Source organism: Rissa tridactyla, chromosome 6, assembly GCF_028500815.1.
Source record: "Rissa tridactyla isolate bRisTri1 chromosome 6, bRisTri1.patW.cur.20221130, whole genome shotgun sequence".
NCBI classification, from domain to species: domain Eukaryota; kingdom Metazoa; phylum Chordata; class Aves; order Charadriiformes; family Laridae; genus Rissa; species Rissa tridactyla.
Window position 1 is genome coordinate 64,682,216 of NC_071471.1, and position 24,414 is coordinate 64,706,629.

Genomic DNA, 24,414 nt, shown 5'->3' on the forward strand with positions numbered 1-24,414 from the left:
TAAGGCACAAAAATGGGGTCTCGGAAGTTTTCCGTGACAGTGTCTCAGATACGTTAATTCAGATGGGGCAGACAGGCCCAGAAAATCAAAAGCAATAATGTGATCCTCCCACCATCTACCATTAAGTAGTCTGAGCCTGGGATTTTCAGTCAGAAATCTCTGCTTACCACCCTGCAGTTCTATGCAAAGTCTTAAACCTTTTATTAAATATATGGGTGGGGGGGGAGAGAAGCATTTGAAATGTGAAGTATTAAGTATAGCTTTCATTTTAACTCTTAACTCTTTTTTCCTTTTCCTTCAGATTTAGGGAGTTCTTACAAAGGAAAATCACGTTAAGCATTTGTTCAGATTAACATTAAAGGTGATAACTGTCCTTTTTTGGAAGGACAAAACCAACATTACTTAATCCAGGCTTTAACTGCAGCTGCTGCTGCCGGAACCTTAAGCCTTGTTCCTTGAAAACAAATGCACATGGGTGGAGAGGGGTGGGACCTCAACAAAAATATGGAAAATATAAGTTGCATCTCTTGTGCTGATTCTACCAGCTGAGAATGAGTGATACAAAATGTGCTTTCAAAACTGATTCCAAGATTTGGCGTATTTCTACTAGCGTTGTACTGCGAGAGATACTGCTGTAGCTACAGTTTTACCTGTTGACTTACACTACTGTCAGAAGAGAAGCTGTTCTCTGAGAATGGTTAAGCAGAGAAAACAAGTAGAAAATATTAAAGACAATATGGAAAGAGGAGTATGGAAATATTGAGGTAATAGAAGAATGTAAATATTGTGTTACTTTGAAATCAAATGTAGCTTTAGGTTGTGGTTTGTTAATTAATAAACATAGTTCATATTCAAAGGTCATAATTATTTTTTTATTATTCAGAAGTAGGCCAGTGGAAAAAACCTGCAGTGAGGCACAAAAATAATGGCATATAAATTTTTTCCACTGACTGTACTATAATATTGTCCTGCTTCTGCTGTTCCATTTGTTTGATAACATATATTCACATTTGCTTCAGTAGCAGCAGAGATAACATGTATTTTGGTTTTTGAGTTACTCCCCACATAGAGGTCCAAGGATTGGTAGGAATCCATTTTTCATCAGACATGCAAGCCTGAGATTAATTAAAATATGCATTCACTGCCATTAAATAAAATTTGTCCAGGTGAGATTTTTAAAATAATGTAAAGGTGATTAGCTCCTGATGTCCTTTTTTGAGGTATTATCCAGGGAACAGTTAAATTAGTGGGAACATGATCAATGAATCTTGTAATAGAAGAAAATTAGCTGCCAGGCTTGTCAGAAATAGCTTTTTAATTTACAAGGAATCCAAAACACAAGGTTCTGGGTCTTCTCAACTCCTCCTTTCTTTTCCTTTTCCAACCGTACTGATCTCTGCCCTATAGAAGCTCCATACGTATGTCAGGTGAGGTAGAGCAGTCATGTTGGTGATTTTGGTGAGAGAGACCAAACACTGAACGTATCCTTTATTTGCGCGTGCTGTGAATACGCACAGAACAAAATTTAGCCGTGAGTCTACGGGAAAATACATTCTGTCAGATTTTTATGTTATTTAATGATTCTCCAGTATAAATCCAGGAAACGCTAGAGGTCGGGACAGAGTGCAGTGACAAAACCGTGATGCAGTTTAAATGGAAGGAGCTACCTGGCTGATTGGAGAGGAGTTCATCTGTGGACTCCTGTGTGAGTGAGCACACAGTAAAGTGCACTCCGTGGGTGCTGAATTGATTTAGATGTCCTTGGGGATAAATGGTACTGAGAAGTTTGCTTTGTCAGTAATTCCACGGACTGGGTATAGAAGTCATGTCTGAGCTGCCCATAGGAACTGTTTTGCTCTTCCACAAAGTCTCATATAGCTACATCTATTACTATCAAATTCCTTTGACCCCATTTTTTTCAAGAAGGTGATAAAGTTGCATAGTGTCCAAAGGCTTTTATACTTTAGTGTTTAAATAGTTTTACTAAACAAAAGCTACTCGAGTAAAGGAAGTTCCACTTTCACAACTACTTCCTATTAAGTGAGCAATAACTATGGGAGTAATCAACTAAGATCGGTTGGCAATAGCTTCTGTATTTGTCCATGTAGTGACAGCTCGTGGAATATGATTTGGAATTCAGCCTTTTACCTCCTTTATAACTTTTGTTCTGTCCTGTAATGGTGCATCACTCTTCAGAGCAGTTAACCATAAGCGGAAGAAGCTGTTAAGCATATATTCCTTTGTTTTTCACTGAAAGTATAACAAAGATTTACACAATTAAAATTAACTTTTGAGAAGAGGCTTTTCCAGCTTAAAGTGCCTAAATAATCATTCCATAAATGTAGAGGGGGAAAACATAAGTGGATTTAGGAAAACAAAGCTGATTATATAGTAGCAGCACTTCAGTGAACATTTATTGTAGAGTGTCAAGATCATAGCAAAATTACAAAATTTGGCACTCTGTGGTAATTGTAGGTGTTTTTCAGAAATGTTGTTACAAGACGTATTATGAAAGAGAGAAAAACGTCACACATCGCTGTATGCTGCATAGAAATTTCTGGGATGTGTTTCTCGCAGACAGTTTGAATCTCTAGTACCTCTTTAGTAAGAATCCCTCCTTCAGCTGGCTCTTTAACAACTTCTGAAGGCTGAACAAACCGTAGAATTCCTGACATTGACATATTCTGTCAATAAGATGTTTAATTGTGGTTCTGGTCTGGCTGTTACGTTACCTTTTTTACCTCTTTGTCTTAGACTGGGGCAGAGGGGTTAGGGTGGGTATGGTATGGGACGCTGTCACAGACGTATTCATTGTGTGTTATTCCTTGTCAGTAGAATAGAATATGAACATTAAAACTCAACCCCTCTGACAGAAATTCAATATTAGGATTATAAAGTGGAAAATAAACTTTTATTATATACAGCTCACCACTTAGTATCATGTCGGTTCACAAACAGGAGTCCACATATTAAATCTTTTATCTTAGTCGTAATTAAAACTTCAGTGAAAGCATAATATGGGCATCAAGGTAGGTTCAGAGTTACTTTGTATTAAAGAAAGATTTCAAATGTAGTGTGAATATTAGCAGATAATTATTCCAGTATGGTGGGGGAACTTATTGACATGTTTACTAGAGGGAGGTTATTAAGTTTTGTCCGCTTGGTTAGAAAAGAGGGAGGACTGACCAAATAAGATAGTAATTCTTATAAACGTGGAAGGGAAGGAAAAGCAAAAAGAAAGCTCAAGAATTGGGAACGCGAAGGTTCGTTTGGAGGTGAGAATCAATCAGGCAGCAAGAGTGGCAGTGAGCAGACCACTGCGGAGAGATTTACTTTAGCCACTGAGTTTAAAAAGGAGCGACATGATGATGATGATGATGATGCTCCTGTGATTCTCCTCCAGTTCAGATTTTGGGAGCTTTTAAAGGTGCCTGTTTTTGGCTTCTAGAATATTCTTGTTGTGGACCATAATTGTAGTATTAACTCTGCCTTTGTTCAAATGGTTTTAGAGTTTTCTTTTTGTTCATTGTTGTCAAAAGCAAGAGTTCCAGTTATATTAGACATTTTACCAAACAGCTGCAATAGTACTTTCTTTAATTAGACATTTGAAACTAATGGAATTTTGCCATTGCTTTTGCCATTGGTCAGTATTTTACCTTTGTATAGAAAAGATGTATTCTGAATAATTTTCTGTATTGTGCGTTGAAATGGTAGACTTTAATGGCTATTCTCAAACTACTATTATTTAAGGTGTGGAGGAAAACCCTAATGACACATGCATAATTCTTAACTCTACAGAAAATAAACTAAATGATGTGCTAGAGAAACGTTCTTCAAAGCAACTTATAAAATTGTAGTAGTAATATATATATATTTGATGCAGCTTATAGGAAATGTGTTTAGGATCAAGTATTAAAACCCATTAAAATTCCTTTAGTTATAAAGTAAAATATGGGCGAATAAATCTCCCTTTTCCATTTTGATTTTATAGCTTGCACGTGCAGCGGACATGCAAATATTTGTCACATGCAAACAGGAAAATGCTTCTGCACAACTAAGGGAATCAAAGGAGACCAGTGTCAACTGTGAGTACAATTAAATGTAGCCCAAAGTTATTGCAGTTCTTGCCTAGTGTATAATCACTTTTTTCCTTTTCTTGTTTTGCTTTTGTTTCTGGATTTCATACTTTACCTGACAATGTTTTAGTGATGAATCTAGCACTCCCTACATTTCTTAGGAAATTGCAATATTACTTAGCCTTCTGTTAAAGAATTACATCAGAAATATTTTGCAGACACTACAGATTTAAAAAAATACCCTGTAAAAAAAGTAGCTGGAGAATTACCTTTACTTTGATAAATTTTAAGCTTTACTTTGATAAATAGCCAAGAAACAAAAATATCTGGTGCAGAGGTGATGTGTACATTCATGAGAAGGAGCTGTGCTGGCAGGTGGACTGTTTCAGTGGTAGCTCTGGGACTTTTTGTGTGGTTAATTGGAGACTCTCAGGATGAGATGTCCTAATCTTTGTTTTCCGAAATGGTGAATTTTTATAATGAAAAAAGCTGCAGAGTGATAATGTCCTTAAACTCTGAATTAAGTCTTCACTGGGAAGTTATTTTTTCCTCTTTTTGACTCCAAACGCTCAATCAGTTCTAGAAGTCAATGAGAGGTTTGATTGGCAGTGTGTTACAGACGTGTTGATGTCATTCTACCTATTTACAAAGAATGGGGGAAAAAAATAATAATCTACTTATGTGTGCGTTGAAGTTCCAATCCTCTACCAACTACCACTGAGCCTAAGGTTCTCTCTGTAGACCATTTCCCCAGCCTGTATTTCACGTACCTGTTCTGCTGTTGCTTTCCCTCTGTCTTGTGTCCATTTCATCATCAGTTTCTCCGCTCTGATTTGGAACTTTTGTCTCCTATGATTGGTTGTGCTGCTCAACTGTATCAGTCTGCTGGCCTGCGTTTGTGTCCGTCATAAAAGGTTCTGTTATCCCATTTACTGAACTGAAAGAGAAAAGGTTGTTCTGGTGGTGGATTTTCTTGTCCTTGTCAAGAGTTACAGGAATTCCACAAAATGGAGGAAACGGAGATTTGAATTTTCCAGAGTAAACTTGAAATTGCAATTTCAGTCTGAAATCCCTGGTTTTGTCACATGTAATATATTCCCTTTCCTAGATTCTTACATAGACCAAAGGCTTATCTAGGGCAAGCTGTTGTGTTAAAGCATTTGATATTCCAAATGGTTTCTTTTGGATGAAATAAACTCTGCAGAGCAGCCATTTTCAAATTGGTTTTGGCTGTGATCACATTTCAGTTTGTGAGCTTCACAGCTGTTGGGTTCATAGACACAAATACTAGCATAAAAATGGAATTTCTGCTCTTAAGTCCTTTACTAACTGTGTTCTTTAAAAAATTTTTTATTTTTTTTAAAAGGCTATGTGGACTATCTAGTTGACAACAGCATGTGTAGAAAGACACCAGTTCCAGCTAATAGACACTTTGAACATATTAGGAGACTGTCTAGGATAAAATTTCAGTACTGGAGACTCACTGTAAGATCACGGGATATCCTGAGGAAAGCCAATAATCACAGATTTATAGTTTAAGTACACACCATCAGATGATCCACTTAGGAGTTGTCATTGTACTCTGATGCTTGCTTTGGGAGAGTGATCCATTCATGTATGAAAGTTTCAGTCAGATGTTGTTTTTTGGTTATTTCCCTTAGAACATCAGGAGAGGAAGAACATAAAAAATAGGTCACTCCTGAATCAAGTTCTGTACTGCCATCTAATATGTAAACCTCATATCAGTAATGCGAACTTGATCAGATTTGTATTATGTTTAAACAATAGAAAACTGTTTTCCCTCTAAAAATTATCCTTACGCTCAAAACCTGTTTTGAAAGTATTGTATTATATTGTCAAAATACATGTGCAGTTGTTATCTACATATGTAAGATAAGGATTATTTCAAATCAGCTAAGTGCTGTACTTGTATTTATTACTTTATTATATTCTGTATAAATCATCTGTAACTTGATTCAAAGTGTGAATACTGTTCTCCATAGCTCTGGATAAAAATTGGATTTTGCTGCTCGTTAGACAGGCTGTTGCGCAATCTCAGCAGCAAACCTGTAGCCCTGTCATTTCTAAAATAAGGATTTCTGTGAAAATTCCAAACTCTAGCTGGTCAGTGTGAAAGTTAGATTTATATTCCTGTCAAGAATCCTATTGATTAGAAAGTCATAGCTGCAGGGTTGTATGTTATCTCCCTCTCTCCCTCCCTCCGTCTTTCCTCCTCCCCTCTGACGCTTTTATATCTGCTCGTCATGTGTAGTGCACACCATGGCCTGGGGACAGAGTTTTTAGGAAATCAAGGAAACTTTACAACACTTTTTTTTTCCTTTTTTTCTTTTTCCCCTCCCTAGCTTAAGAGCAGATAGTTATTTGTGTGGTTTTTTTTTTTTTATGGAGGTTCTTATTTTTTTTTCTTATTTTTTTATTTATTTATAATTTTTTTGTAGTCTACCCATCTCTGCTATGTTAATTTCTGAAATGTGCTGTTGGGTAACAGGAAACAGTGGCATTTTTAATGAAAATTAGTGTTCTAAAACAGCATTGACCATATATTTACATTGTCTTTTACAATGTTTTAACATTTGTTCCTAAAAGAAATATTTTTATTTCCTTTAAGTAGGTGGTTTCAGTTGGTAAAAACCTGTAATACTGTTGTGATCAGGAGGAACTAATTAGGATGGTTTGATTATTTAAAGTAACTGGGCTGTAAAACAAAAAAAAAACAGGTACAAATAAAAATACCTATATGTTTTCCCCTTAATTTTAATAATGAAATGTGACATTGATAGTAACAGGAAAATCATATTGGCTTAAAACACATTTTTACTTGAAAACTGTTACTTTAAGTTAATTTTATTTAATTTTCTGTAATATTTGATTTGCTAGCTGCTCATTTTATTCCTTCATAAAGTTTTGTCTACAGAGGTTTTAAAATTTCCATAGGTTTCAGTGTATCCACATGCAGGATTATACACACATAAATTTTCAGGAATAGGCCGAAGGAAATGTAAGGAATATGCTAAGGGGATGTTTCAAAGTTCAAATTCTGATATTAAATGAGATAACTTTTACTGTATGCAAGGAAAAAAATATGAACGTTACAGAATTAACTGAGTAGTTAAATCATTCTTTGAGAAGTTTCACTATGTCTGGGCTCTTTTAAGAGACAGCCTTCACCTGGAGATGTGCCTGTAGCTTTTGTTGTCCCTTGTAAATCTGTGTAAATCTGGACAAATCTTGAGCTTCTGGAAAGGTTACAGGGTTACAAATGCTTGGTGGAAATAAAGTTTCATAGTGAATTTTTCAAATTGTCAGGTTTTACTGGATGTACTGTAACATTTATTGCACTGTGCTTCCCAGTTACAGCCATTGCTGGAGTTTTGGGGGAAGGAAATCAATCTCTCCTGTTAAGTACTTTCTACTGTGGCAGATTTTAGGCTATTGGATGTGTCCCTTTGGTATTGAAACTGTATCTTTGATAGACGAGCAGGTCAGATATCACAGAATCATAGAACTGTCTAGGCTGGAAGGGACCATCCAGATCATTGAGTCCAACCATCAACATAGTACTGACAAAAAACATCACTAAACCGTGTTCCTCACCACCGCGTCTACCTGTCTTTTAAATCATGTTAGTGTGTCTAAGTTCCGAGGCATAAATCATCATAATAATTATTTTACCTAACTGGGAAACATTAAAATGTTGAGAAAACCATATTACAACTGGGCAAAAACTGGTCTTCAAGACTTCTCTAATGGAGAACTGCTAGGTAGAAATAAAATATTCGGAGAAAAAAGTTTCCTTATTTTTAATACCATATTTCATAGTATATTTTATGTAGTTGTAAGAAGGATAAATTTAAGAGTATAAAATGTATAGATCCAGGGTATTCTGTAATGAAAAAGTAATATTTTGCTCATTTTAATTCTAATAAATATTCAGACAATTTTTTAGTCATGCTGTTATTTCCTCTGAAGAGGTGGAAGAAATACTATTTTATTTATAAAAATATACCCTGTTTATTTGGTAAAATTTTCACTGTATGCAAGCTTTAAAAAGCTCTTTAATAATGTAAGGATCTGTGCATAAATAATAAGCACTTATTGATAGTCTGTTTTACATAAGAATAAGATTTTAGAGTATCCAGCTGTCCTCTTCTGCATAATTCCCCTCCACAGAATAGTATCATTCCTCTTACCAGATGGAAAGGCAGGTAAAAATATACTGGGTTATGAGTCAACTTCATGATTCTATTGATATCGCTGCGGCTTATTTGCTGATAGCAGAGTAAATCTGTTCCCTGTTGTTCCTCTCAGAGCTCCGCTTTTTGCTTTCTAGTGGGGGAAAATGGACAGCAATCATGTAACAAATTCACTTTATTAGAACTTCCTTTACCAAAGACACACACACACAAACCAAAACCAAACAAAAACAACCCAGAGAGATTCTAGTTGCTGTAAGTTTAATAAAAAACCCCCTTCTTCTATGGAAGAACTTCTTTTTCCTGCTAAAGGGTAGAATCCGTTTAATACTAGTCACTATGGTGATCTGTGCTTTTCTAAAGTGATGTAAAGAAGTATAATATTTAATGTTTTAAAATATTACAGGAAACTGTATTTTAATTTTTTTCCTGTTTTGAGGATTTTCTTTCCCTTTTTCTGTTATTTGCCCATATTGCACAGTTAGTTTTACATATTTAGTTGTACTTATCATGAGGTGTTTTCTCCTTGTTCACGCTGAGTCCAGTCCTTGAGTTTTTCGTTAAGCAGAACACTTTGGCGTGTCTATGCATGTTGCTCCGCTAGCTATGATGTTTCAAGAATTACAGCAAAGTCCAGCAGGTAGATCTAGGTGAGTTTAGCAACTGCCTCTGTTCACATTTAACTGCCTGGAAATTTTATCTTGCTTCTGTAAGGGTAGGTTCAAGCCCTTGGCTAGTTCTTGAAGAGCTAGATCCTTAGGTTGCTAAGGAGAACAATAAAATAAAACTCCCACTTCAACATTAAATATATGTTTTAAATCTACTAATTTTCTGCTCTACATGTAGTGATTATTGCCAGATCTATCAAGGGCTTGAGATACTTTTTTTTTTTCTTTAATTCATGTTTCTGTCGTCAATCATTTTTGCTTAAATTGCAGCTTTCATTTAAACAATATATCTAACATCAAAGCTTCAGAACATGACCGAAGCGCACTCTAATGTCTTAAACACTCAGAAGGCACTTGAAACACTTGAGATGGGATTTTAATCTAAAATCTGAAGAAAAATAAGATTTCTGATTCGCAGTGGGCCTTGTGCAGTCTTTTTTAAATAGGTTTTGGCAGTGTTCTATGTCACTACCAGCCTTTTTGTTGATTTTTTTCATACTGTGGTAGGCTCACTTTCTCTTCGTTGGTATCTTCAATATACGATATGTAAAGTTCATGAGGCTCTCTGGGACTTTTCAGAGTTGCCGGCTGTCTGTAAATGTGAAACAACACTTTTTATAAGCATTGTTACTTGCAAACATTACATTTTACTCAGGAAGTTGCCTGACTTGGCAAAAAGGTAGAAGAACTGGAGTTTGAATGTCCTGTTCCTAGAAGGCAATGTTCTCGGTGCAGAGAAGGCGCTAGTGGTGAAGGGAGCAGCTGCAGGCGCTTCGCCGAGAGCTTTGCATATTGGTGCTTTAATGTGGGTCAGTTGCGAAATGTGTTAAATTTGGAGAACACTGCAATATTGGTATTGCAATGTAAAACTAGTTATGTTAGCAAGGTGTCTCTTGCCAAGAGCTGCATTAAAAATGGTGCTCCATTCCAATGAAATATGCTTTTTATCTTTCTGAGTTCAGTACTAATTTGTCTGGAACGGTTTGGGTGTGAGGGTTTCTGTTTCATGAGAATAAAGTAATTTTGCTATTGGCTTCTAAGTTAGGCTCTTCCATAACTGACTGCGTGCACATAAATAAGTATGTCTTTTGGTTTGGCAAACAGAGCTGAATCTACTCACCGCTGGGCTTCAGTTGTTCTCTAAGGCTTTTTATATTCATTATTTCCTCTCTAGGCTACCTCCAAAAATACAACCTGCAGAGCATAACAGACTTTCTTTTACAACTTTCCAGACACTCCTGGCTGTAAAATAGGAATGCAAGCAGCGTACCTGTCTCTTGTGCCCAACTGGTTAATGTTAGTACGTGTTCTGAATATAGATTTAATTAAGTAATATCTTTTTTGTTTTATATCTGAAAAATACGTGGTGCTGGATTTTCTTTCAAAATAAGTGAATCGAAATACCTTATTTTTAAAAATTGTTCCTTATGTTTTAAAAACTGTGCCATGGCCGTCCCATTCAGTGATTGGCATTTGAATAATCTGTTATGCTTAGCGCAGGATATATCCGTGAAGCAGCGGAACAGGGCAGGCTGCCTGAGCCTCTCACAGATGATATGCCGCCGAGACCTGTTTTGAATTCCAGCGCTCAGGATGCATTTGTTATAAAGCAAACCTGTTTTATAAAAAGTGCTAGTAATTTTTGGTGTTAACTGTTGCTATAGTCCCAGTTGGCTCGAGATGTATAGGTAAGGTAATGCTGCTACATATTATTTTTATTATAATAGAGTAGCACAGCTGACAGGAATAGACAAGATTGCGAGTTCTTTAGGTTTGAAAAAGACCTGTAAAGATTTAAAGATAAATATAAGCTGAAGACAATTATTCTGCCTTTAATTGGGTGTGTATTGAGTCTGAACTGGGATGAATTTAGACGTGGGAGTGATGCTAATGGTTACTCCTATATAGGAAAAAGAGAAAGAGGGATAGCCTGTGCCACATGGAAGAGTTACTGGGAAGAGGAGAGGAAGGACGGTTATGACTGTCATCAAACTGCTTTACTATTGAGTCTGATTTTTTTTATTACCCGGAAAAGTTGTAGCCTTAGCTTCTGTGCTTGTTTTTAGAAAATGTTTGTGAGGTTTTGAGGCTGTTCCCATACAGCTGAGGAGGGGACAAAGGGCCTTGTGGCTTGGGCTGGCTTACATCTTGCTTACACCTAGGGCTGACTTTAAAGCAGAATTGCACGTATCTGTGTAGCCCAGTGCTTCTCCTTACTCTCAAGCAGGATCACAATAGGTTGCAAAGACTAACCATTTGAGGGTTTTTTCCCCCCAGTTCAAGCCATTGAAAATGATGTCGGGGCTGTGCTGCGTGGCATCTAGAACTGCAGTTAAGAGCTAGCAAGGCCGAGGCTTGTGAAAAGTAATATAAGCCAAAATTGGTATGAACAACTCTTTTTATAAAGCAGCCAGCGCAGTGGGAGAGGTGCATGCAGTTACACCATCTCTTGGCACTGCTTTGAGAAGATGTAAAAGGAGACTGGAGCATTTCTTGTAAGAAAGCCAACATAAAGTGGTGTTCAGATTCCAGAAAAAAAACTTGTAGGACATTGCTGACAGTGGAGACCAGCTTCTTTTCCATGTGCAATTCTACCAGCCAGTTGTCTCTCCTGATCTGCATGAACCAAATACCGCCATAGTCTAATCTTTCTGTCCAGGTAAGGTGCTTGAATCCCCACAAAGCATAAATACATCCAGTTTGAGTATCATGGTTACTATCTCTGTTAACTGTTAATATAATTATTCTGTTCTTTTCATGCTGCTGTGATTGGGTTATAAACTGTTATTGTTCAAGGGAGCCATAATTAATCTCACAGATCGTAAATTGCCATGTATAGGATAACATCTGTGAATTACTCTAGCAGAGAACTTTTTACTACTCCTTATTAATGAACTTCTGTGCCTCGATACAGCCCGGCACTGTGTGCCTGACCTAACCATTTTGCATCTTCACTATTCACTGTACCTGCTGTCAGATTCCAGCTTTTTTTGGATAGTAACAGCTTGTCCACCTGATGTCCTGTATATCTCACACCTGCCCAGTGAATATTCTGATCCAGCCATTTCTGTCCAGAGAAAGAGTATACACACCTAAGTCCAGTAAATGATTTTGATCTGTAACTTCCAATCAAAAAAAAAAAAAAAGACATCTATGTGAGTGTACAGGTAGCTAGGAAGATCTGCAGCTGTGGTGTCCATGGGCACTAATTGCAACCTGTTTGCTGTATGGACAGTTGTGGTAGTTGTTCTGGATTTGGGAATTATAGTTGAGCAACTGGGCATCTAACAACTTGCTGATGAGATAAGAAGCGTTAGAGCATATATGTCTCTTTGTGGATTTGGGCTCTGATCCATTCAGTGTTGATGTTTTTCTTGTTCCATTGCGTCTCTCTTAAGGAGGCGGTGAAGTTGGAGTACTTCCTACTCTCTAGGTAGCTGTCCCTCGTTGAAGCCTGTTAAATCTTTATGGGCTTTACGCCATAAAATTAACTCCTGAAGATTTTTTTAAAGAGCTAAAAAGATAGCTTGTTTTTTTTCTACACGTCAGAGGTGGTAGTGCTTAATCCTCCATCTCTTCCTAACCCAAAACCCCAATTCAATTTTTGAGAGTTAGAGTATTTGCCACAGGTAGGGGAAAAAAACCAGCACAGATTTCTAGTGGAGCATAAAGACATTTGGGCCTTTCTGCTGTTTTGGTTAAGGATAAGGAATTCTCTTTATAGAAGGAAAAGAAAGAATTGATGGATTTGTGGCTAGTTATCCTGCTTGTCATCAGAAAAAACCTTCAGCTGAGTTGTGACTGACAAAAGCAGATATTTGAGGGAGCTCTTTTTAAAAATTCTAGTATATACTGCCATATCATAACTCATTAAATTCAGTGTATGCTCTGGTAGGGTAACAACCCTCTGCATCACGGTTATTATTGCTGACTACTGCTACCAGAGTCAGCTTTGGACAATTAACTATGGAGCAGAAGGGAGGAAAGTGATATTTCCTTTGTGAAAGGGGAATATTCAAGGAGATATGTTTTCAAAGATTTAAGAGTAAACACCTACAAAACTTTATGGAGAACAAAGCATTTTCAAGGTGAGCATCTTCCAGAGAACAAGTGTTGCTAGTAGGGTTTTTCATGGGCCCTTTATCAAGAACAAAGAATTTGACACATATGATTATTTTTGCCTTCATGAAACACACACTAGTCGGCTTTAGTGTATGTATGTATTTGAGAAATCAATGCTATCAGTGACTTTAATTTTTTGGTCTTCCTAAGGAGATCTTGGCTAGTATGTAAGCTAGAGATCAGCCTAAAAAATAGTTTATCAAGATTTTATGTATCATTATTGGTTCTTTGTGCTGGAAAAGAGCCGAGGAGGAGAGCCAAAGAGTCTCCTGACGTGCCTCCATCCTTCCTGGTGCTCATAGTCCATATCAACATCTTAGACAAAGGCAGTTTGTTAATTGTAGGAAGAAGGGAGAAGAAGGGAAATAAGTCAGAAGGGTTTACAGCAGTATTTCTGTCACCCTAATCAAAACTGGATTTAAAAAAAAATACAATTTTGGCTGTACAGCCATCATTTTTCAGGTGTTCCATGAACAGGCAGGTTCTTTTTATTAGTTTTCAATTTAGGGGAAGATGAATCAATCAAAATTTTCAAAATTGACTGGGAAAACACGCTTAGAATTATATTGGTTCATAACAATGATGACAGCAAGAAGAAGCTGGTCAGGAGACAAGGCAGAACGTCCATCAGATTCTAGGAGCCATACACCCAAATACACCTGGCAAAGGGTTGTAAGCACATGCTACTCGCCTGACGGGGAGTGAAAGGTCTGTGAATATTTCCAAGAAACCTTCCCCCTCCCTTGACTCTTCAGGAACCCCAGTTCTCCACTGTGAGACGAGATGGTTGTGCTGGGCGTGCAGCTCCATCCCAAGATGTCCTGCTGTTGTTGGCCTTGTTGGCTTGCTGCCCCCCACAAGGGCTTCGGATGAACCAGCTGCTGCTTGCCCTGGTGCAATGCAACTGCTCGTTATTTACAAATGGGCACCAACACGAGATGCCAAGTAGCAGACGCTGATAGACTATTTTAATTACTACATCTGGAGATACATTAATTGTTTATGATCTTCTTTGTACGGCTTCACTTTTCTCCGTTGGTTTCTACCAAGGATAAAATAGAAACTTAAGAGTTTCTGGTAGAAGATCTTTAAAATATTCTAGTAAGAAAAACCTTTATGAAATTCTTTCCCCTGAATCATTCATGGTAGCATTGTATTGGGGAGCTAGCAAGATTCTTTTACGGTATTTTTTAGAGAGAAAGGAGAATTGATCCATTTTCATTAAATGATTATCAACAGAAATGAGGCTTGGATGGCTGAAGTTTAAAGAGACTGGAGTTACGTTGTAAAAAGCGTTATGATTTAAATACACACATGGATTTCAATATGCAGAACTGGTATTTCATTGTGTACTGTTAGGCTTTAAGTACTCTGTAACAGAACCTGCAGTTGTGAGCAAAAAAAAAAAAAAAAAGGAAAATTGTTGTGGGCCCCAGGTATATTGAGTTTTGATACAGATGATGTGGTTTCTTCTCATTTGAAACTGATCTGTAAAAATGAGATTATTTCAAAGGAACCCCAGCTGTTTCTGCACATAGTTAATTTTGCATGTTCATAGAAATTCTGACTTTTTTTGTGAGATTTGTGACAGGGAAAATTCTACGGTGAGCTTATTAAACAGTATTGGATGTCCCCCAAAACACCTTTTGTGTTTTTTTTTCTTTTTTTCTTTATTCTTAAATAAAGCTGTTTCTTCCTGAAATTACAACATTCACTGAGGCACAAAGCATCAATTCTCAGTAAATGATAAATAACATTTATGCTCGTTAAATGACTGAAAATAAGGCTTTTTTCTTTTCTAGTTTAAAGAAAAATCCTTTTAAATAGAAATGAATAAGCAATTGACCTGTTCTATACTTAGTATCTCTGTATATTGTTAATATCCATCATTTTCTATCTGAGGTATTTGGTCAAATGTAGTCTGAACTTTATTAAAATGGATTTAGTTTTGACTATAAAATAGCTTTGTAATTAAATCCAGTAGGAAGTATATATAGGAATTACTTCAGTAAAGTTGAATCGTGAACTATCAGGCCATTTTAAAAATAAAATAAAAACATTAAGATATTGCCTGTCAAAAGAACTACTTCCCTTACTGTTTCGGTATTTGGAAAATTCAAAATATATACCTAATGGGAGGTGGGTTGGAATTTAACCATCACAACATGTTTTTCTTTAGTAAGTGTAACTGATGTAACACACACGTCTTACACGTTTCAGGTTTTCCTTTTTAAGCTGGGCAGAGGATGTGTTGAAGGAGCATTTACAATGAAAATAATATTTTTCAGTAGAATCTGTTTGCCATTTTACATGAACATCAGGTTGAATGATTTGAAGGTGATACTGATTTTATTAGTTGACAAGTAACTGAAAATATTAGCTCTTACAGAGTTGTTTTCTGTTGAATAAGCTTTTGGTAGCTTTAAAGTGATTGTGTTGCTGTTGTTGCTTAATCCATCGAAGTGATCACATAATTGTGACCAGGACTGAACAAAGGCTCACAGGACCGACTACCTTTGTGTGCCTGTTGTAAGGGCTTGTGCTATCTAAGTCAGTACATTGCAGTGGGTATGCCTCTAAATCCAGCTCAGTCCTGATTTGCACGAATTAATTTGTATTGAATGTAGAAATATTTAAAGCGGGAAGAATATATTGATGATAAACAGTAGACCTGAGAAAATATTTTTATCTTGTGAAATGAGAAGGGATCTGCATGAAGGTTTTTATTTGAAGGGAAAGCAATTTCCTAAGGTAGACCTGTCCTGAATATCCATGTTTTCCTTATTTTCAGTGGACAAGTTTAATGTATGTAGTAACCCAAAGATTTTATTCTTTTTAATGAAATGAATTGTGACTTTAACTAAATAGATCCTGTGAATCTAATTTCTTCTTAATAGATCTACAGTGCTTGTGACTTTTCGAAGCTCTTGGAAATTGCTTCAGTATTTTCAGATCTTAACCCTCAGATAAAATATTATCCATTGTGCAGTATAGATCTGGGCTTATCATTTACATCTGATAGGCCATTAGTATGGTAATTAGTAATTGGTATGAGAGTTGTGAGAGTCGAAGTAAACATCTGGTTTAATCAATTTGTCATTAAGCTAGTACCAAGTATATAGGTAGCAATGGGAAAAGAAAATACCGGTGTGATAGCTCATAGCTCTCTCTAAGCTATCAGCACGTAGCTAAGTTTGAAATTAAAATAGTGCCTCTTTATGCTGGTTGATATGGATTGCTCAGTACTCAATTTGCAAAAAAAATTATTTTTATATCTGTTTTCAAAATCTTACAAATAAGTAAAAGAAAAGAAGTTATGTTGTGATGAAAACCCTGTTGATAGATATATCTATCAGCTTGGTTTGTGTTATTTACTCATTTTATTCACAAAGAAAGGGGAAGACAGACAGTTTTTATAGGTCAGATGGTTACTGGTGACACTTTTTTTTTTTTTTGAAATGTGCTGATGGAAAGATTGCTTTTCTTCTCTTCTTATGGTCTCCAATAGAAGTAGTGTGCACCTTCCTACTGCTGTTTTCATTTTGTTTTCTCTTTTAGTCAATTCTGTACCTTTACATATAGATGAAAATTTAGCTGCAATAGTTGTATTTCTGGTTGTAAAGTTAAAACGTTTTGTTTCACTTTGTTGCCAGTTATTAGTTTTAAATTGCTTCAGTAGTTGCTGAGTGTGTTAAAAGAATTTTGCACGAAAAGGATTAAAATTATGCATAGATAGAACTAAGAACTATATTTGGGTATTAAGACATGGGAGTGAGAAATGCATGACTTCTCATTTCTTTTTTCATGAAGCTGCTGATAATTATGTAGACAAAGCACATCGATTACACAGTGCTAAATGATGCTTAAAGAGTCCTCAATTTGGAGGACCTTCCAGATACAACAAACTTGCATTCTTCTGCAGTTGTGTGTGCAGACGTCTGGAATTCATGCGGGTGCCTTCCTTCCATCTCAACTCTGTATCTGTAGTTCTTGTAGAGGAGCCCGTCTTCTCACGTATCCCCGTGTCCCAAGTACAGGCAGTGCCAGAAAAACTTTCTGTAACGCTAGCTTCTGGATTAATGGTGGGCTATCTAAAAGGATATATTCTTTTTAATCTGTTATGAAGATAAGAGTGCTGCATGCAATGTTTTAAAAAGTTGTTTAGAAAACAGTTGATGTTTGGATTGTAGTTAAACTCACTGAACAATTAATGTAAACAAAAATAGGGGGCTATAAAACCATGTTTTTCAGAAATGGGGTTACAGTCCTATTGTGCAGTTGATCAGTGAAATCTGATATGACTACCTGTATTTTTATTCTTCCTTGCTGAAGATTTGTCTATTTAAGGGTAATATTTGTTTCACTCCTGTTTAAAAATCTGGAGATAGACTATCTGAGATAATGAATTCTACAGGTTGACCGTATGTAAGCACATACGCATATATAAACATCCTTTTTTCTTTGCCTTTTCATTCTTAGTCTTGATTATCATGCAAATGACATAAAATGAACAAAATATGAAAAGGCAGTAAGTTAAACAATATTACTGGAAAGTATCTGTAATATTTTACCTTTTATAATATGAACTAACAAAATTTGACAGCAGAAGCAAGTTCTCCATCGCGTGCAAGCATCTCCATCCCTTTTCAGGGATAACTGGGTAACAACAAATAGCACAGGACCAATCCTATCTATACCTACCAGCTGAGCGATAATAATATCTTAATATTAGAAATGCTCCCTTACTCTTTCTTCTTTCATACAGAAGAATCACCTTTAGAAAGCATAAAATATAAATTAAGCTGCATAACCTTTGCATGCTTTGAGATCCATATTATTTTCGTGGATGTATTGAAAAGTAAGTGGTATTCTTTATCTAGTTTACCAGATAATGGGGCTGGGGAGCTTGATTACAAAGGCATAAATCAATCCAAGAGCCCTGATGATATCCTAAACTTCAACAGGAAAGCCTGAATGCTTTATTAGATTATCACTTCAGAAGGATTGATTTACAGCTTTTGTTCTCCATCTCCATCTATTATTTTTATATTACGAGAAAAGGAATTTTTCAGCAATTTAAAAAAAGAACAAAGTACCAGAAGTCAAAGCAAATACTTAGCTAGAAAAGCTGTTTTAAATAACGACAGGAGTCTGATTTAGAATGAAAGCAAATTTATAATCAGATCTGAAAATTTGACCTGCTACAGCGCTTTTCTGTCACTCACTGTTACACAGAGCAATGATAAATTTAGGAATAGGGAATTACAGCAGGAGGCCAAGGGGAGGGCAGTGAGATTGCCAAACTAGTGTAAGAAACATGTCCAAAGTGGCATGCGATCCTGGAAGAAAAGTTGTTGGGCTGCTCATGGAGAAGTGATAAGACTTAAAGGGTAAAGGAACAGTCAGATACGCTAAAAGAGTTTTAATAAATTAGATTTCATAAAGAAGGTTTAACTTTAAAAAAAAAAAAATTGACATGGAAATGAGTTCTTACAAGATCCAGACAGAGATAAGGGCAGCAATTACTTTTTTACAGACGTTTCGAAATGACTTTCTAATCCTGTTCTCGTTTAGGTCATTTTATCCTTTCTTACGTATAGTCTTGGTTTAATCACAGATTTGGGCCCTGATTCAGATAAATATACGATAATACCTTGTTACTTAAGAGGAGATATTTCCCTGATTTGGTGCAAATTATGGAACATGTAGTTTACTTTTAATTTCTCCTGCTCTTGGGAGGCTAATTGTAAATTGTCATGTACAGAACAGCAGGAAAAGTTTCACAAAACTAGTTCACAAAGTTCTTCCCATCCACTCTTGATACTTTGCTTCTCTTCATCCCTTCATTTTCCTTCTCTTTATTATTATTTGTTGTTTTCTGGACTTGGTAAAGGTAAGGTTTTTTGAGGTAAGGTACCGTTGAAGGCGACAAATGGTGATTGTAAAAATGAAAAAATATATAAATCAATCCTCCATGTTGAACAGAAAGATTGCTTCCTCTATATTTATGAATAAAAGAAGAGGTAACAGCACATCTAAACAGATCAACAACTTTACTACTGTTCAGTGCCATCCACATAAAAGTAAAATACCTCTAAGATTCAGAAATGGGAATTCTGTAAATCCATTCTTTGGGGAAGTTATGCATCATTATTACTTTTATTTTTTTTAAATAAAATGCATTTATTGTTGAATTGAACTTAAAGATTTTTTTCACCTTTTTCTGTTGTATTTAAACCACCCTGACATTATAAAATCAAATGCATTTTCCAGCTCTGCTTTTAGGGTAGAAAAAGGATAAAATTTAATTGTGTTTTTTTACTTAATGCTCTTGTCTTTTTGTCATTGACTTTCATGAAGCCTTTTCTATACCATTAGTTTGTTGCTTTTTTGGAAAATAGTTAACGACTTGATTTAATAAATGGTTTGACATTTACCCTTTGGAATCGTTGATTGGAGCTTTCTCTGTGCTCAGTTTTGTGGAATTGTGTCTGCTTGTTTTTCAGTCTTCTCAACATTCTTAAGTATTTCTACACAGTTAAAGTTACGATCACATTGCAGGTTGTTCTGAGACTTAGTTGTTATGCCATAGGATGTTGATTCTTTTAATTGAAAAATCCGAACCCATGCATACTCTATGCCTGTCCGCAGCTTTTACCTTTGACAATTTCTGCAACCTAAAAATCCCATCTCTTGTCTTTGTTATGTTTGTATCATATGAAATTTTCCGCAACACAGATGTCATTTAGGTACTGACCTTAAAATAAATTACAGTGAATGTTCAGCAAACAGTAGTTCTTTCATTGGTGAAAAAACAATGAAAGAAATGGTGACTAATGTAGCTTTGTTATAAACATGAGAGAAGTTCAAATTAAATTGCTCCAGTTAAATGCAGGCCTAAAACCAGAAAAGAAGTATTGAATAGTACAACCCAAATGTTAGGCTGATGTATCTTCCTCCTTAGTGGATATATTCAGCTACACACCAGATATATCCAGCTTTTTGTGTTTCTAAATGGTATATTGTGTCCATTTTTCTGCCTGCTCATAATATACTAGGTTGTCATACATTCTATTAACACACTGTAATGGAAACTACAAGGTAACATTTTGTTTGAGTATTTTCTTCTGGAAATTCCAGTCATAGCTAGAAGTCATGAGTATTCCTTAATGTTCCTACAGAAAACTAAACTTCTGTCTTCCAGAATCCAAACCTGATTACCAAAATTTCCTTCTGTTATGTGTTATGGCAGTAGGTCATATGGTGCACTCTTTTTTTTTTTTTTTTTTTTTTTTTTTTAATCTCTTCTTGTGGGGCTTAGGTCTTACTTATCAACTGGAGTTGAGGAAAACTAAAATGTTTCCTGGGTTTGGAAATCTTGATTTTTTTTTTTTTTTTTCTTTTCTTCGAAATGACATGAAAAGCATGTCTTTCCTGGGGGAAAACAAATAGGGAACATCTGCAATTCTTGTTTTTAAAATAGAATATTTCACTAGAGATCTTGTATATTTCTTATGAGTAGTTTATGTGCATCTTACAGTTTGTCTTTTGCATGTGTGCTCATTCTTCTTGATAGTAAGCTGCCCAGGGAAGTGGTTGAGTCACCATCCCTTGAGGTATTTAACAGACGTGTAGATGTGGTGCTCAGGGACATGGTTTAGTGGTGGACTTGACAGTGCTGGGTTTACGGTTGGACTCGGTGATCTTAAAAGTCTTTTCCAACCAGAGCGATTCTATGATTCTATATGAATAAACAAATCCAAGATTGCTTATAAAATACTTTGCCATTTAAAAAATTTTGGGGTCCTTAGGACACTTCTCCAAAGCCACTTTTGAAGTAGAACTTTGAAATTGCAGAGTTGTTTCAGTTATACTTTCTTTAAAAATAAAAATCCAAAAGGGGACAAAAAAAAAGGTGAGAGAAAGATGGAAAGCTTAAAATTGTAGTATAAAAGATGCCTTTTTTTTTTTTTTTTTTTTCCCTAAGCCTGTCTCATGGTGGTGTGGAGGATTTTAACATAAAACCTGTAGAGCTGATCCAAGAGTGAAATGTTTGCTGTAATGCATTAGGATGCCCTGCAAACATAAAATAATCGTGGAGGGAATTCTTTGGATTTCCAGTTTGATCTTCCCAAAAGAGCATTCACCTCAGTGCATTTCTCCGCTGTGCTCTCGGTTTGTCTCTTATTGATGGAATGTGACAAGTACTTTGTTTTTCTGACTTGATGGGCCATTTCAGTCACCAGAATTGTGTTTCAAGTAATATTAAAATATTTTGCATTTCTAATTTGTGTGTAAAATTACAAATTGTAGCATTATATTTGCATAAATTAGAAACCCAATCTGAAAACAAGTGAGAAAAGAAGACCTTAGGAACATGAGAAAAATGGAGCATAGGATTGTATTTTAAATAATTTTAAAATCACTTTCATACTGCAGAATATATCTATATATTACTGAAAATACTGTAACGGAAATTTTCCTTTTAAGTACTAATTTTGAGATTATCCCTCAGTTAAAAAAAAAAAACAAACTGTAAATTATTGGACTGAGGAAGTTTATTATTCTTTGACTTAAGCAAAATGACTTGGGACAGATTTTCATGCTGGCACGCAGAACAAATTTAATTCAAACTGAGATGAAAGGCGGTTAATGTAATTGTAGCCTATTATCCTGTGCAGGCTTGAGTTAAGAAGCAAACCAACAGACAGTCAGAAAATGATGGATAGAAAATAGAAAACGCTCAAGGCTGGTGAAATAGAGAGTTGTGAAGGGATTATGCCCTAACTGTTCCCACACAACCTCTGCATCAGTAATATCCCACCTCTACCGTATGTTTGGATTACTAAACAGGATTTTTGTAGGCCTCCTGGGTTCTCTTTATTTCCTTCTGACGTCAAAAAAGGCCCTCATTTAGTAAATTTCGGTACTCCGTAATCCTGATTTTTTTTTTTGCCCTTAATCTACCACATTCATCAGTCCCAGGGATGTGGTAAAGCATTCTGTTACACCACTTTTTTTCTCTTTTTTTCTGTAATTTACTATCAGATGGAGGCAAGTGGATGGTCACATAAATAATTACAGTCTTTGATCCTAAGCATGTCTGTGGGGCTCATTGCTAGCAAGAAATTATTATTTTTGTAAAAGTTTTTTAGTTAAAAAATAGTAAATAATAATGAGGCCTCAGGTTTTTCAGCTGTAGGAGTGGCTGTTTTGTGTAGCGTGTCCCTTTGGAAGCAGCATATTTCAGGTGGGGCTTTTTTAGGACTGCATTCTAACAGTTCACCTGTTGTTTTGTGGTGGGTTTTTTTATTATTTTTTGTTATTCCCTTTTGTTTTTCACTAGCTGGTATTAGGTTTTTTTGAAATACATACAAACTTTTGTACTGAAAGCTTTTAAAAATCAGAGAGACATGTCTTAGTCTCGTCAGAATACCTGAGTAAATGTGCAACATTTTGGGAATACTTTGAAATGTGTTAATAACAAATATGTTTGGACAGGTTTGTTGCCCTTGGCATAGCCCAGGAAGCAAGAATGCACCTTGTTTCCCATAAAATAACTGATCATACCTAGAGTAATACATCCATCTCGGGTATTTCTAGCAATAACTAGTTCAAGCATCTAGCGTGATGCTTACGAAATACAGGAGATCAGTTACCAATCGGAAATCCAAGTAAAGTTGCTGTTTTATAGCCTCTTTGTAGAGGGATTGAATTTTTGGGGTACACAGGCTGGGATGATAAAATGGCTTTTTGAGGCATGTAGTCTTTAGCTTTCCCAGTCACTCCCAGCTGGGATGCAGGAATTTTCTCATCCTTTGCAAGTTATATCACCAGAGCTCTTGTAGTAGCAAAATAGTCTTCTTCCCCCCTCGTTCTGTTATTGGTTAGGGTGAGATTTTCTGCCCGTTGTTTTGAAAAATGCTTTATTCTGTGAATTGCCCTTTGGGAAGTCATTGGGATTGCTTACAGAGTTACGGGCTCTGTTCTGCGCTGTACTCACGCAGGAGCAAGCTTTGCTTTTCGTGGTAGCGCTCTGTAGCCTGCCTGTCAAAACCAACATCGTTTGATTGGATCAAGACAGACCAGGACTCCTGTTATGAAATACTCACCATACCCTGCCGTGAGGCTATAGTGTTGTTTTAGTCAACTTTGCTTTCCTTTTTTACAGCCATTCCTTTTAAGTTTCCTTTTAAAGGGCAAATAACTTTTCGAGGAGAGTCGGACAAGACTGGAAGTGTTGGCAGATATAGTATTGTTGTTGCAACATGGACAGTAACTTTTATTTCCACTTCTTTGGCACTTCATAAAGAAGTATCAGTGTCATCTCTGCTCCAGGAAATTTATGAGATTATGTGCTATAATGGACTAAGGGAGATTGGGGCTCTTCATAGGAAAGGGACCAGAGCAAACATGTGTATTTATCTTCATACTTTCTGCAACCACCCCTACCCTTTTATGTGTTCTGTTCTCAATACATATTTCTGTATCTCTTGGATTGGTATCATTTTTAATAAAGTCAAATAAAAGATGGTGGGGGTCAGATGGGGTTGATATCCTAGATATTAAAAAGAGGCCAGACATGGCTATGATGGAACAATGGTAGGCAATAAGACATGAATTTGATTGACTTTCAGGGGTGGGTAAAGAAATTTCTTTTGGTCAGGAAAAGAACTTGTCAGAACAACATAGTGGATAGATTTCTAGATATTGAAATGGTTTGATAGACAAAAATATGATTTTAAAGACCAGCGGGACAAAAAGGAAGCTAGGAGTCTGGAAACTGCTGCACCTCTGTATTTGGTTTCCAATGATCACTCTCCCATGGGTCACTTGTGGTATTTTTTTGAAGGCTCACCATTCATTGTTGTTCAAGGAGGAGGCATGATTCTCTGACAATTTCTGTTACTGCCACAGGAAACGAGTATGCTAAGTAAATATTCTGGACATACTTTCTGAATATTTAGTCAGAAACTCCTCAATCACGTAGGAATAGTAAAAGTAATTTGAAACTACCATGTAACAGCTGGAGTTTTTGCTTCCTAAAAGTAAGAATAGTGCGGCTTACCAAGTTGCGCTATACATTATACTTAAACCTCTGTAACATTTATGCATCGTGTTCATATTATAATGTCATTAGCACTGTAGAAGTTGTTATTGCAGGTAGAGGAATAATTTAGATAACATCACTATTTTCTAAAATTCCCTAGTACTGTATTGCTGACAGCCTAGAGAAAACCATGACATTCTGTTTTATTCATACCTTTGCCTTCATTTTGTATTTAATATTCTTGAACATTTACTATATAAGCAGCATTTGATCATGGCTAAGCT

At 36.1% G+C, this 24,414-nt stretch overlaps 1 protein-coding gene across 6 annotated transcripts in view; it reads left to right on the forward strand.

The window, feature by feature from the left end:
- ATRNL1 (attractin like 1) overlaps window positions 1-24,414 on the forward strand; it is a 523,801-nt gene that overhangs the window by 164,041 nt on the left and 335,346 nt on the right. For all 6 annotated transcript variants that reach the window (XR_008467222.1, XR_008467223.1, XM_054207467.1 and 3 more), the window contains exon 20: window positions 3,992-4,085. Coding sequence is in view for 4 of the 6 variants with exons in the window: in XM_054207467.1 (XP_054063442.1) it covers window positions 3,992-4,085 (94 nt within the window). In the remaining 2 variants the exon portion in view is untranslated. The remainder of the gene's footprint in view (window positions 1-3,991; window positions 4,086-24,414) is intronic.